This window comes from Aegilops tauschii, chromosome 6 (assembly GCF_002575655.3).
Source record: "Aegilops tauschii subsp. strangulata cultivar AL8/78 chromosome 6, Aet v6.0, whole genome shotgun sequence".
Taxonomy (NCBI): Eukaryota; Viridiplantae; Streptophyta; class Magnoliopsida; order Poales; family Poaceae; genus Aegilops; species Aegilops tauschii.
Window position 1 is genome coordinate 366798590 of NC_053040.3, and position 14388 is coordinate 366812977.

The 14388-nt window shown below is 46.3% G+C and overlaps 2 protein-coding genes across 6 annotated transcripts; one reads left to right on the plus strand and one right to left on the minus strand.

Moving 5' to 3' along the window:
• Positions 1–343: 343 nt before the first annotated feature.
• LOC109767738 (protein REVEILLE 6) lies at positions 344–4732 on the minus strand. Of its 5 annotated transcripts, none has more exons than XM_073501698.1 (10): positions 4294–4666; positions 3337–3394; positions 2978–3101; positions 2752–2874; positions 2548–2667; positions 2192–2301; positions 1767–1826; positions 1085–1230; positions 741–847; positions 344–661 (listed from the first exon to the last, which is right to left on the minus strand). In XM_073501698.1, the coding sequence occupies exons 1-8, from the start codon at positions 4455–4457 to the stop codon at positions 1159–1161; spliced, it is 831 nt and encodes a 276-aa protein (XP_073357799.1). In that variant the 5' UTR covers positions 4458–4666; the 3' UTR covers positions 344–661; positions 741–847; positions 1085–1158. The 5 variants fall into 5 exon arrangements, with proteins under 5 accessions (XP_073357799.1, XP_020182049.1, XP_020182046.1 ...); XM_020326460.4 differs by having other exon boundaries at positions 2548–2670; XM_020326457.4 differs by lacking the exon at positions 1085–1230 and having other exon boundaries at positions 2548–2670; positions 4294–4732.
• Positions 4733–10587: 5855 nt separating this feature from the next.
• On the plus strand, positions 10588–11594 carry LOC109767739 (protein FAR1-RELATED SEQUENCE 5-like). Its single transcript, XM_045230417.2, has 3 exons — positions 10588–10987; positions 11080–11421; positions 11479–11594. Exons 1-3 carry the CDS (start codon positions 10588–10590, stop codon positions 11592–11594), a joined length of 858 nt encoding a protein of 285 aa, XP_045086352.2.
• The last annotated feature ends 2794 nt before the right edge of the window (positions 11595–14388 follow it).

Here is a 14388-nt window from a genome sequence, read left to right on the forward strand (position 1 = left end):
ATAGCAGAATATGAGTATAGGCCAGTCTGTGTACAATAACACCAAGGTTCTTTCTCACTACAGAACTTAAATGGCAAGTGCACAAGTCACCTTCTCGTTCAGAATATATTTTTAGTAAAGGCTCATACGCAATGCATAACAGAAACATGAATCGATGCGGAAATAAGCCGCGTTTATGATAACCCCAACTGAATTGCTTATGGTAACCTCAACTGAAAGCAATTTTCAACAGATGGAGTATTATGCGTGTGTCATGGTCACACGGGGCAGTATCTTGCCAGACACGGAAACGAAAACGACATCACCGACTGAACTCGATGGAGGGAAAAGGGAGTAACCAGCATTACTCAAAATTTCCTTTCCATTTACCATCACCAAGGACAGCACTTTCAAGCTTTGACTGAAGCAACATCCATGCACCTTGATGGCCAAGGTATCGGGGGAGGAAAGATACACGCTTCGGGGCGAAAATATATACACATCAGGCTATAGACAGATCTCACCTTATGGAAGCCTACTGTACATGGTTGCACCCTTACACATTCTACGGTTCGAAGCTAGCTAGAAATACAATGGTGAAAGCGCCTTCATGGGTGCTCCAGGAAAACCCCCTATTCAGAGATCGAGATGAAACTATAGGCGGCACCATCTGCCTTTAATCCTGAAATAGTTACATAATTGCCGGTGAATCGTGCAAACTACAAAGGATAGATAAAAATGAAATAAGATGGAAGACTTACATGAACTATCAAAAAAGGCTCAATGCATTATCCGTAAGAAGTGAGCTTCTGGAGCTCCCTAGCTCTAGCCCATCAGAGGTGGAATTGTACGAAGACAGCAACTTCCTCTGTATTATGTTGCATAGGATACATGTTAGTTCCCTTTTCAGATTAAAACAATTTAATTTCTGAACAGGTAATGGAACTAATACGAATGCTGGAGTTGAGTATCAGTTTAAATCATTCTTACTTCCCAGGCCCAACATGCTTAAGAGACACATTTTCCCTTGAAGGTTGACTATTTACAATACAAATTAAATTTGGTCCTTTTCGATTTTGGAGAAGAAATGGGTATCAGCACATACCAAATTTCTGATAATTTTGAAAGTTTGCAAAACATGATGACTTTAGACACATGATAGCTGCCCAAATATTCCAGTCACTCTGCACAGTGGCAACAAGTTGTACTGACAGTACCAGAAAGGCAGAAACCATGGCAATTGGGCAAACCCTGCTAGAAGCACAGTGTGTGAAGAGACACCCAAGTTCAAGAAGACACGAGCATGCTGTTGAAATCTTGCGCAGTTTCTTTATAGGAAAGAAACAACTTCTGCTACTGACCAAATAAGGAGTTAAACATCTGAAACTGACTGCCTGCTCATCAAATATGCATTTATGGGATGTATTAAACTGGTTACCTTGACACCACCACAGAACATAATAACTGTTAACATACAGCAATACATGCATAACGCGTGAGATAGCTCTGCTACTAGCATTACCTTTCAGATGTACTCCCTCTGTAAAGAAATATAAGAGCATTCAGATCACCAAAGTAGTGATCTAAACGCTCTTATATTTCTTTACGGAGGGAGTAGTAAAGAAAGGTCTATCAATAAGAGAAACAAGCATGGCAATATGCACAGAAGTTCTGAACAAAAACTGCAACAGCTTGACTTATAACAACTGCTGGTAACATGAAAAGGCAATGAACAATTTAGTGCAAATATGATCTATAGCCTAACAAAATGTTGGATAGCTACTTACTTGATCTTCAAAATCAGGACTGGTCAAGTTGATGGAGAGATTTCTCATTAACAACAGTGCCTGGAGATCAAAAGGCACAAATGTCAGTTGATGAAAAGTAGACATTTCAAACCATTATTATTCGAGAAAATATGAATTCAACATGCCATCGATTAGTTTCAACATAACACAAATGGTTAAAATGATGACAAAACAAGCATATACAGTTTGTTGTAATGCTTAAAAGCTAAACATGCATATAGAGTTTGTTGCTATGCTTAAATCAGGATCATTCTCCTTAAGCCCATAGGTACATAAGATTTGACAAAGCAATTATTTTGGAGTAGAAATTGGGCAATGCAACATTACAACCATAGCCTTAGTTAAGCTTATGGTCAATTTCTTTATGAATAGAAGAAAACCTAGTATATCAACGATTCACATACTGTTTCAACATCAATTGGATTCATCTCCTTCAGTTTCTGCAAATGGCCCTTTGTGCTTGGATCGAAAACACTGCCTAAGAAGCTGTATACTTGTGCAAAATCTGGCATAACTGTATCAAAATTTGAAAGAGGGGGTTAAAGGAGTTTAAAATGGCAGGTCGGATAAAAAAACAAAGCAGTCCTGTGACAAGCCACGATAACAGTACAGTAAAATCTATGGATGAGCTGTAAGAATTTCTTTATCCTATTTATTCATTCTAAAGAAGGAACAGCGTGTTATAAATACTAGAACAGAACTGCAAAAGTCTCGGAAATAAATAGACTATCAGAAGTATCTAAAGACTAGAGGTACTGACTGCGGAGTGATGGAACTTGATTTATCTGGTCATTGGTTTCACCAGATTGCCATGCCCTTGGAGGGCCTTCACTACTGCTTGAGCAAAAAATGTTTGGACCCATAGACCCAGCACCTAAATCTTCTGAGCGAAAGGAGGTAAGGATTAACTGACGAAGAGTACACTTCGACTATTTATAGAGGAGGGGCACCTTGGAGTACAAACCTTTCATGAAAGATGAGGCGACAACTGGTGGGATAGAATTGTGGGTCCATGGAGAAACAGCCACGTTCATTCCTGAATTTCTAAGCATGGCAGATGGATCTGTCTTCAGGGCATATCCTGGCTCTGCAAGACAAGAGCAGATAGTGAGGCAACTGTCGGTATAAAGAGGCCCCGATAAAATGATAATGTAAAATTGTTACTTGTAAAATTAAGTTCGATGACTCACCATTTTTGGAGGCCTTCTGAGGGTATGGGTGGGCAGCTTTACGCTTCGGTCGTGGAGGTGGGACATGTTCGCTGGTTCCATTTTTCTGAACCTTCAAAAAATACTTCTGTGCATGGCTCCTTATCTGCAAAAGCAAATTAATATGTAAAATGAAAATGGTTTTACCGGAGAAGCCATTGCCAGGAAAATCGATCCAAGCGCCTGTGCAATGTTTGCACAGAAAAATGAGGAGACATCGGTTGTTTACAAAGCAGCAGACATCCCCATTTCTAAAGTTTAGTAAGGCGCTCCATTATGTTGGGATTGTGGTGCAAATTGATCATAATTTCACTTGATTTTTCAGTTTATAATCCAAATACCTGGATGACAGTCTTCGAACCAACAAAAGCTTCTATCTTTTTCCAGTCACGATCAAAGCTGAAAATAGCCCAGGTTTTCCATTAATGTCGCATTAAGATGAAATCTTATAATTGACTATCAAATCTTCAACACATATAGGTGAATTCAACTACGGTAACTGTCAAATTATCCGCACAAAAAACACATTTGTCGGTACACCTGAACGAAAACTATTTTACCTATACATCCTGAAAAAGACCTACTCCTTGCGTTCACAAATATAAGATTTTCCAACTTTTTTGTGAATCGGATGTATATAGACACGTTTTAATTCATATTGAAATATCCAAAACGTCTTGTATTTGTGAACGGAGGGAGCAGTACATAAATGATGGTGCGTATGAGACTCTGGGTAATCGAGTTGAAGGAATGCTTACTAAATTCTACTCCCTCTGTACGGGGATATAAGACGTTTTTGCAGTAAATATTTATGGCTTGAAAAATTATGCTCTTCACTGAAAAAATGTCTATAAAAACGCAATACAATTGCAGAAGGAACGTCGGTATGCTAGTGATCTATCATCATCATGAAACTTTAAACAACCGAACAAACAAGCTAAGTTCAGCAAACACTATAGACACAAAAATAATAATTAGCGCCAGCTAACTAACGCATCAAAAAGGCTAGAAAAAAATATATCCAATCGTTGGCCCAAAGATCACAGAAACATGGAGGCTATGCGAAGTTCTGAGCCAAGAGCGAATGGACTAAATTTTTTTTTCGAATTAAGGGGTTCCCCCCAATTTCATTTCTGAAACTGATAACACAAGCAGTTTTTCCAGACCATTTGCAAGTTCAAACAGAGCGAATGGAATTGCGTGGAGAAACACAAAAGGGGAAGGGAAGAAAACCGTGGAGAAACACAAAAGGGGAAGGGAAGAAAATCGTGGAGCACCACAGTTCAGCGTTTGCTTACAGCTGCAGGGCCTCGAGGAACTTGTCGTGCTCCTGCTCCGTCCAGCTCTCCCGCGACTTGGTGATGGTGTAGGGCTTCCGCACCTTCTTGCTGGCGTCGTCGCCCGACACGGCGGCGGCCGCCTCGGACAGCGCCGGCGGCGGCGGCGGGTTCGTGGAGACCATGGGGGACGCACGGAGGCCAGAGGGCGCGCGGCGTGCCAGGTCCCGTTGGGTGCCGGTGCCGGTGGCGGTCTCTCGCTCGCTGGACCGGGGGATGGAGAGGGAGGCTTTTGTCCGTAGCTCGGCCGCGTCCGCCTGCGTGGTGGCTGCGTCGCGTCGCGTCGCGGTGTGGCGCCGGGGGCCGGGTTGGGTGGGAGTGTGTGGGTGGTGGCGCCGCTGGGGGGGCGTGCGGGGTTTTGGCCGTGCGTTTTGGTTGCGGGGCAGAGAGAGTGTGCGCGGGCCCCGCCGCGTGGGCCACGGGGCGCGCGCGCTTGTGGCTGCGCTGCGCGGGCGGCAGCCCACTTGCGCCCCTTCCGTCCCCCTCACCCGTCGCTCTCCACTCTACTAGCCGCTGCTGCTACTGGTCGCCGGCGTCACGCCGAGCTCGTTCATGTGGCTGGCTGCTCGCGTCCGCTCGCCGCGCGCTGTTTTTTAAGCGGGGCGGGATTGAGTAAGCTAGCGTCAAAGGCGAGCGAGGGCCAACCCCAACGCACGATTCCGGGCGTGTCCGTTTTGACTGATCAGACAATGCGTGACCCCATCCGTAAAATATGTCCGTCTCTAATTCGGTTCGACCCATTTCGAACGCAAAATTTAATCAGGCTTTATGGTCGAACGGACGCGCATGCGTCCTCTAATCGTCCTTCTTGGTCCCTCGTGTCTGCCGTCCAACTACCTCCCACTGACCCCATTTAATCCACACGAATGGACGGGCCCATGGGTCACTCACACTGTCGTCCCCGGTCGCGTCCTCTTTTATGGCGAAGTTGTGGAGTGGCCAATCCACTTCCACTTCCCCACGCATCCACGCCATTGCTCCCTCCCTCCCAGACAGCAAACCCTAGCCTAGCGCCGCCCCACACCTCGCTCCCTGCCGACCATGGGCTTCTGAAAGTGGGTGCCCGACAAGAAGGCAAGCACGACCACGAGGTAGGGTCGTCATCCATCTCGTCTGGAAGCGCAACCACCTCGCCAGCAATGTTCTCAACCTCACCTCTGACAGCCATGCCATGCTTCTGGGCGTAAGTCAAGGTCGACATCTGCCGTCGGTACTGGCAGACCGGCACCCCGCTGCCATGGTCCGATGCCCACATCCCCAATGGGTGGCACTGAGCCCGGATCAGGTGCCCATCCCCCCCCCCCCCCCCCGTCCCAACGAGCGGCCGCGCCCGCCTCCAGGAGATCGCCCGTCATCGCGCACAGATCTCGCGCCAGTACCTCGCCGACCGGCGCTACAACGTCGACTCACCCCTATGGGACACATGGTTCTAAGACGAGCACGACATGCGCCAGCAAACTTTCTTTGCTAGCTGTGCTCGTAGCTCGCCCCACACGCACCGAACCCGCCCAGAGTGTGCGGCCGCATGCGGGTGCGCGACCTGACGTCGACGCCCTCTCCCTTCCCATCTCCGCCGCCACCGCCACCTCCCACCATGACGGCCGAGGAGGAGGAGCGGCTGGTGCATGCCGTGATGAAGGACTCCGAGAGGGAGTACAAGCGCAGCCAGGAGGAGCATTGGGAGGGGCTAGAGGAGATGCTAGCACTCTCGGCCGCCAGAGACGTCTACGTGCCGGAGTTGCAAGTGAAGCAAGAGGTGATGGAGGACCGGCCACCCACCTCGTCCTGGAATCAGGCATTGTACGAGTTGTGGACGACCACGGTGCCATGCAGCTCGCCGTCGCCACTGCCACCACCACCACAGCCCGTGTGGGTGCTGTGGTCACCACCACCACCGCAGCTTGCACATGACGCGCCCGCCCCATTTTGGGGGCCGCCGCCCCACCTCTGGACGCCACCTCCGTACATCGACCTCACCAGGGACGACGGCGAGGAGGACTGTGGCGCCTGAAGACGGCGGCAGCATCGGCGGCACGCGGGCGGCAGATCTACCGTTTGTTATGTTTTTTAAATTTCAACTTAAGTACTATGTGCGGGCCGTGACTATTGTAGATATTTTAATTAAGTTATTGTTATATATTTATGTTTTAAGCTATTTTGCAATGTCTTTTTTAAAATCTAACGCGAATATAAAGTTTGAAATGAAGCCGCTTACTGGGTGCACCGACCGACCGGCAGCCAAAACCGGAAAGAGGCGTTCGTTTTGCCAACCCAAACGGATAGAGTTCGGATAAAACAGATGCCCGTTTGGGGTGGGCCTGAGCGAGCATATGTGAAAAGTTTGGTTGGTGCCTTCGCGACGGCTATGCTACCATGCTTTTTCTCTGTGATGATGATGCTGATAATTCGGGGCATCATGCATGCGCGTGTCCCACCGTGGATACTGGATAGGGATGCCGGGAGTTTCACCATCGTGCCGATGTAGCACGCACGCGCTTGCTTGCTTTTTATCGTACGGAAGAGAATTTTCCTCCGCGGGCTTATGCAGATTGTTCGGGACCAATGTGTTCTTAGCCTTGTGTTCATTGGCTGCTGAGTGAGATGAATGGTACGGATCAATCCCACTTGGTAATCGATCTTATCCTTGCTGCGGTAACGTAATGTAATCAAGGCAACTTTACCTCCTTTTGATCTTGCCGTAACCAATCATAACAAAAGTGTCTCGTAGTGTACTTAGTCGACGCAGAAGTGTTAAATAGCCACCACCTGTACCATGATATTGATGAAAACTCATGGGGCAGTGGCAGAATTTCTACTTGCTGCCTACTACCAAAAAAAGGGTCACCTTCGAACTTTATTTTGTTTTATTTATTTTTGCGTTGGATAGCCTCACTTAATTACACTTATATTGTAACAATTGTATGTAATCCGAAAGCTAATGATCCAAACATTCGGAATAGTTTTGCAAAATCTTTCCCTAAGGACACCGATAACTGCCACACGTGTGGTGTATCGGATGGTTGTGCCGCACGCCTCGTGTGGCATGAAGAAGAACCCGCCCGCACGACCGCGTCCGGGCGCGCGCAGCCACAGTCCGCACGTCCGGTGTGTGGCAAAACCGCCCACACGTCCGGGCCAAACGACCGCGCTGCCCGCACGACCCAGCACGCCAGCCGTCCCGGGCTCCTTCCGATCCCCAGTCCGCCCTGCCGCCATTGTCTCGCACCTCTCGATCCCCTACCTCCGTCGCCTTCCTTCTCTGGTTGCCATGGCAACCAGAGCAGATCCCTAGCGCCTTTCCCACAGCTAACCACCCACCCACCCCCCTACCCCCTCCCACCCCTTCCCCGCCCTCCCAAGACGACGAGCTAAAACAGGTGGATCCCCGATCTCCTTCTGTTTCTCGACCTTCTTTTGTCCAGAAATCTGAATTTGCAAAATTTGCCCACGAAGATGGCGACTGGATCAACGCTATCAGGGCAAACACCCCACGAATTTGTGTGTCTCTACATTTGCCCACCAACATACGCCAGATCTGCCATATACTATGCTAGATTTGTGCCAAGCTTCTAGGTTGGCTTGATGCGAGTAGTTGGTAGCGTAGAAATCACTATAAAATAGGGAGAGAAAGGAGGAATTTGGTATGGGGAGGGAGGAAAAATAATTGCCACTTGTATCTAACGTCAGTTGCCATCTATCGTTGTCCGTAGTTGCCACCATGTTATATTATTGCTTGCCATCCTATTTTATTTTCTGTTGCCATCGCTTCAAAATGATAGATGGCATCCAGAATTCAGAAAAGAAAAATGGATGTGCATGTCCTACTTGCCATGAGGTGTTGGTTGCCTACGCAAGAAATGTTATGAGATTGCCGTGTATCTTCTACGTGCAAACAGCAAGAACGCTTTTTGCGGATTGTTGATGCGTTCTTGTTCATGCAGTGACTAAAAGCACAGTGGCAGAAAAGAAAAAGCAGAAGAATGAATCACGAAGATGGCACTGATCCTTGGCTTTCTCAAAGGCCGGAAACGCCACCTTGGGATGCAGCAGAGTACAATCAACTCATTTCTTTAGGGCCATTGCTGCCACTACTAGAGCACTACGCGGGCATCGGTACGATGCATGATAAACAAAGAAGAAACAGTTGCCATGTTTGTGACGATGAAGATGTCATTCTACTTATGTCCTACAATCTATTTTTTAGCAGGTTCTTATGACCAAACCACAATCAGGGGGCAGCATGACAAGTTTCGTCACAGGGCGCTAACACTGACAAATGTACGGGCAACCAACTTCAGCTAGCTAATGTGGCAAATCAAGGTAACGCATACGAAAAAAGAACTTATTGTTGTGGACATGAAATTAAACTTGTAAGGATGGCAAAAAGACTCACGAGTTATATCGGAAAAAATGTAGGACCTTCATGCAGCACGTGGCATCAGGCAGCAACCATGTACCTGCCATCAACGTCGTACACAGGTGAGCGCATGAAAATGAAGTTGTGAAAAGTGAGTTAGGAGAAAGGAACTTATATGACAGCTGCAGTTGCCATGCCTGGACAGCTTCAGTTGCCATGCCTGGACAAACTGCAGTTGCCATGCCTGGACAACTGCAGTTGCCATGTATAATCAAATGTGACTGCAATGTCTAAACAACCGTGGATGACAAGTGTGAACAAATCTGTGTGGCATGGTTGGACCACTACATGTGTCATGTTGAACAAACTACAGTTGCCATGCAATGACCAACTGCTACCATGATCGCAGGTTGTTACGGTGGAACCACATCGGCAAACATCTCATGGCAAGCTTCACAGTTGCAGGAAAGCGCTATTGCAGATAGAGCACATCAAATTTGAATGACAGACCACACAAGATCGGCACATGCGGCACAACAAGGTAAAAAAAAAGTGAAAACAGAAAACAATACTACATTTGCTTTTGTGGGGAATAGCATGTGAAGAAAAGTAGATTTGTAACGGTGGTGGTGGGAAAAACAAAAAAATGCTACCAAGTGGTCATGTGCAAAAGTGACGTATATTGTCTTCGGGATTTGCCAATTGCTATAAGAGTGTGTGCAACATTCATGATTGTTCACATTTGTGTATTGAGCTCAAGCCTAGAATACAAAGTTTTGATGTTAGAGTATACTGGTTGCCATGTGTTGGCAACAGTAGTTGCCATGTATGCTGGATTGTATCTGCCATTGCTATGTGCTGCAAGTTCTGATGCTGAAAGAAGCTGGTTGCCATGTGTGGGCAACAGTAGTTGCCATGTGTGTTGGACTATTTCTGCCATTGCTATATGCTACAAGTTCTCAAGCTAAAAGACGCTGGTTGCCATGTGTTGGCAACGGTAGTTGCCATGTGGTTGGACTGTAGCTGCCATTACTGGAGAATTACAGTTGCCATGCATGGCCATATGCAGATTCACGGCTTGCTATGTGAAATGATGTCATGCAAAATCACATGCAGTTGCTGTACTCCGTTACGATACACATGACATTCAAGCAAAATCTTACGCTCGTACCTGATATTTTAATGCAGGACCTTCAACTACAATTAACAGCGGCGCGGGGACATCTACTGCGGGGAGCTCTGAGTGCACGGAAGACGCGTTCCACCAGCCAGCCAACACTCATGCCACAAACAATGCCGAGTCAGTGTCGGAAATGGCATTCGTGCCAGCAATACCGACAAGCACACATGTGCACACCAGCACAAGCAACACTCAAGAAGGTGAAACAGCCGCCGATACTGAAGTGAATGATGAAACTGATGACGAAGCACAAGGGGATGAAGATGGTGGGCAATCAGAAATCATGGTACCCCAGCCACCGTATCTTGGGCAGAGATTTGATTCGTTTGCAGATGCAAAGGAATTCTACCAGACATATGCAAAGTTCCATGGGTTTGTGGTCAACACCAAATACCATAGGAAAATTAAAAAAACTAACGAGTACGGCAGAGGTGAGATGAGGTGCTACAAGGCACGAAGAAACAAGAAGGGCAAAGGTGATGCGCCTGTCGTTCCGGAACGAAAGAGAGGTATCATTGTCAAGACGGAATGCCCTGTCCTGTGTAAGCTGAACGTAGATGGAGCACAGTGGGTGGTCACTGAATATTTTGACGAGCACAACCACGAGCTAATAAAGAAGTTTGACCTGGTAAAATTTCTGACCGCCCACAGAGGATTCACCCCCCTCGAGAAGAAATTCATAAAGCTGCTACATGATTGTAACGTCGGTCCATCAAGAATGGTGCAGATACTCTCCCTCATCCACAACAAAAACGGGTCTCTGAGTAGCATGCCCTACCTACCAGCAGACGTCACAAACCTAAAGGCAAAGTACCGTAGAGAAAGCAAGTTGGCTGACATAGAAGCCACGATAGCCTACTTCGATGAGAAAGCGAAAGAAGATCAAGATTTCTTCTACAGGATAAGATTGGACGATGAGGACCGTGTCAGGAACATGTACTGGGTGGATGGTGCTGCAAGAAGAGCCTACAAACATTTCCGAGACTGCATTTCTTTCGACGCGTCATATCTCACTAATATGTACAAGATGCCATGCGCTCCATTCATAGGAATAAATAACCACAATCAGTCATTGCGCAGCTCGGATGCGGGCTCGTTCGGAATGAAGACACGGATGGGTACGTTTGGCTGTTCAAGACCTTCTTGGAGTGCATGGGTGGACTTGCTCCGATGAACATAATAACAGACCAGGATTTTAGCATGCGTGCAGGCATAGAGGAGGTCTTTCCGTTGGCAGTGCACAGGCACTGCAGGTGGCACATTATAAAGAAGGCTGAGGAGACACTAGGACCGTTCTTTGCTGACTGTCCAGACCTGCACAAGGCATTCCAGCTGCGCGTGGACCACAGCTTGACGGTGGAGGAGTTTGAAAGGAGCTGGATGGCTATGATTGAAACATATCAAGTTCAAGACCACGAGACGCTTGCTAGCTTGTGGGAGAAGCGAATGTACTGGGTGCCGGCCTACTTCATGCAATGCTTCTTCCCGTTTCTGCAGACTATACAACGCAGTGAGGGGTTCAATGCTGTTTTGAAGCGATACGTGAGCCCTGGTAACTCATTACTATAGTTTGCCAAGCAATACACTGCTTTGCAACAAAAAATACTAGGATCCGAGCTACAGCAAGAAGCAAACACCGCGCTCAAGCAGCCAAAATTGCTAACACATTTACCAATGGAGAGGCAGATGAGCAAGATATACACCAACATGATTTTTAACAAGTAAGTTAGTTGTGTTACAATCTTATTTGCACAAATCATGAAGGTACCAGGTGCCATGTAGAATGCAATGCAGTTGAAATGCTTATTTGAAAATGATGATTGTGTTGAAAAGTAGCCATTAGGTACAGAGTAAACATGATATGTAGTTGCCGTGCTTAATGAACTACAGTTTGCCATGCTTAATGAACTGCAGTTTGCCACGTTCACTCAACTGCAGTTACCATGTTTGATGAACTGCAGTTGCCATGTTTAATGAACTGCAGTTGCCATATTTAATGAAATGTAAATTCCAATGGCCATGATGGTATGGAATGCAAATGCCAAATTGAAGTTGTTATGTAGTTGCCATGTTTAAATGAAATGCAGTTGCCATGTTTAATGAACTGCAGTTGCCATGTTTACTCAACTGCAGTTGCCATGTTTACTCAACTGCAGTTGCCGTGTTTAATGAACTGTAGTTGCCATGTTTGAACGAATTGTAATTCCATTGGCCACAACAAACAAAAGGTGCTACAAAAAACTTCACACAAGAGTTTAACAAAAACCACACAAAACTTGTAGATTCCAGGAAGAAATAAAGCGTGCCAGCATGTACACGGCTTTCCAGGTGGACGAACATACGTTCAAGGTGTGTTCTATCATGGGCATGTTGGATTCAGAACCTAAAGACCCAGACAAGGGAAGGAACTACTTTGTGAAGGCATCGATAAGCGAAGGCGAATACTACTGCCAATGCTGCAAATTCGAACAGGACGGGATTGTGTGCTGTCACATTCTAAAAGTAATGGACTTGAACGCGGTGACACGAATGCTCCGCCATTTCATAAGGCGGCGATGGACTTGGGACACTGACGACGCATTGGCGCCGTAAACATCAAACGCAGTTTTGGTCGTGCATGACAAGAGACCAGAGTCAACCATGGAAGCTGTGAGGCACGTTGTGTTGACAAAGAACTATGCTGAACTAATTGATGAAGCGTGCAAGAGTGATGAGACAACAAGGGTCGCAGAAAAACACAGGAAGGCCCTCAAAAGAGAGCTTGATGAGATCAAGAAGAGGAAAGCTGAGGAAGCCTTACACAGGTTCCCCCGCACATCAAGTGTGCCTTCGTCCACAGGGCCATCATCTGAAAACTCGGAGGTAGGATCTGGAACAGCAAGCACACAAACACAGGTTCGGAACCCGCCCCGTTCCACCACAAAAGGGCGTCCAAAAGAGATAAGATACAAATCAGGATTGGAGATTCAAGCAAAACATAAGAAACCAAAGAAAGGGACGGGCAATCCATAAACAACATTGGAGCACTTTGACTTGGTCCATGGTGACATTTTTTGTAATCTAGATGTTCTAAATTTTGTAAAAACTGGAGAATGACTCTTTAGGTGCATCAGAATCTGAAGTAAAAATGCCATGAAGGAATAGCTGCAGTTGCCACGTGTATGGCACTGAATTTGCCATGTTACTTGAACTGAATCTGCCATGCAATTTCTACTGAATCTGCCATACCATTTCTACTGAATCTGCCATGCCATTTCTACTGAATTTGCCATGTTATTTTTACTGAATTTGCCATCTTATTTTTTACTGAATCTGCCATGTTAGTTGTACTGAACATGCCATGTTAGTTGTACTGAATCTTCACCGCGTAGATTTTCATGTTCAGTCAGCGCATTTTAGTTACACATATTGTATTCTGGTGCAAACTATGGGAAACAAGCTGAAACGGTCTCGTGCAGCAACCACACAGGTTACTGCTCCGTGATCAAACTACCATGCTAGCCAGTACAGTTAGCAGTGCAAAAAACCCAAAAAGCCAAACAAGAAAGAACGATAACTTTCACTAACCATGACTGATCAACTACATTTGCCATGTTTTCAGACATCAAGGACGCATTCAAAACACCATGCTGGTACTACCAACCCACAAGCACATAATAATACTGAAAACACATAAACGTATCTGCTGTCAAACCTAAGTAGGTTCACATCCACACATATATTACAAACTATTCAAATGTCACTCACACGCCACCACTGTATACTAGGCTACGGGGAGATGCAGTCATAGCATATTACAAGGACATAGTTTTGAAAAAACAAGGTAATACCTTACATTCCTCGGCAACAGAATGTAAGGTAGGCGTTCGGTCAGGAGCACCACTTGATCACTTGTACTTCTTGGCGGCTTTCTTCACAGCTTCCTCTATGAACTCACGTGCGTTGGACCGCGTGTTGAAATCTTCATTCATCAACTAGTTCCATGTGTAAATTTTGCGGAGCTCGACGACCATTGCAGCTGTGACGACAGGAACCCGTCGACCTTCCCACTTTGCAAGGTATTCCAACGTGTGGAAGCCGCAGTCGTGCCTAAACAAGAAAAGAGTCAGGTTAACTCACAAGAACATATAGAAAAAATCATAAACTTCAATTCAGAGGTGACAAAAAGAGAGGATGAGCATTGGTTTGGAGGACACATGAAGAAAAGATGGGAAAATACCGGTTTCCTTGCTTCGTAGTCGCCACGTACACAATTGGAAAATGTCTGATCTGGACCTTTGAGTTTTCATAGTGACGGTTCCATGTCTCTTTGAGGTTGTTCATAAAGTATTCAGCATGCGTAGTAAGGTCTGCATCAGCTTCTGAATGCATTGAATCAAGCACCTCAAAACGTTGGTTCTTCAGGTCAAGGCAGATCGCGTAGTGGTGACCACACTTGTCGTGTGGGTCGTGTGGTGCAAGCTCCTGGAACATGGGGAACAAGACCTGCAAACAAAAATGAAGGAAAGAAAAGAAGCAG

Excerpts from the sequence above, each read along its gene's own strand:
- LOC109767738 (XM_020326457.4), bottom strand. The coding sequence starts at position 4,457 with ATGGTCTCCACGAACCCGCCGCCGCCGCCGGCGCTGTCCGAGGCGGCC. Across the intron at positions 3,102-3,336 it reads GTTCGAAGACTGTCATCCAG|ATAAGGAGCCATGCACAGAA; the intron begins GTATTTGGATTA and ends TTGCTTTTGCAG. Across the intron at positions 1,827-2,191 it reads ATCCAATTGATGTTGAAACA|GCACTGTTGTTAATGAGAAA; the intron begins GTATGTGAATCG and ends TTTGATCTCCAG.
- LOC109767739 (XM_045230417.2), top strand. The coding sequence starts at position 10,588 with ATGGTGCAGATACTCTCCCTCATCCACAACAAAAACGGGTCTCTGAGT. Across the intron at positions 10,988-11,079 it reads CGGAATGAAGACACGGATGG|GCATAGAGGAGGTCTTTCCG; the intron begins GTACGTTTGGCT and ends GCATGCGTGCAG. Across the intron at positions 11,422-11,478 it reads GAAGCGATACGTGAGCCCTG|GATCCGAGCTACAGCAAGAA; the intron begins GTAACTCATTAC and ends AAAAAATACTAG.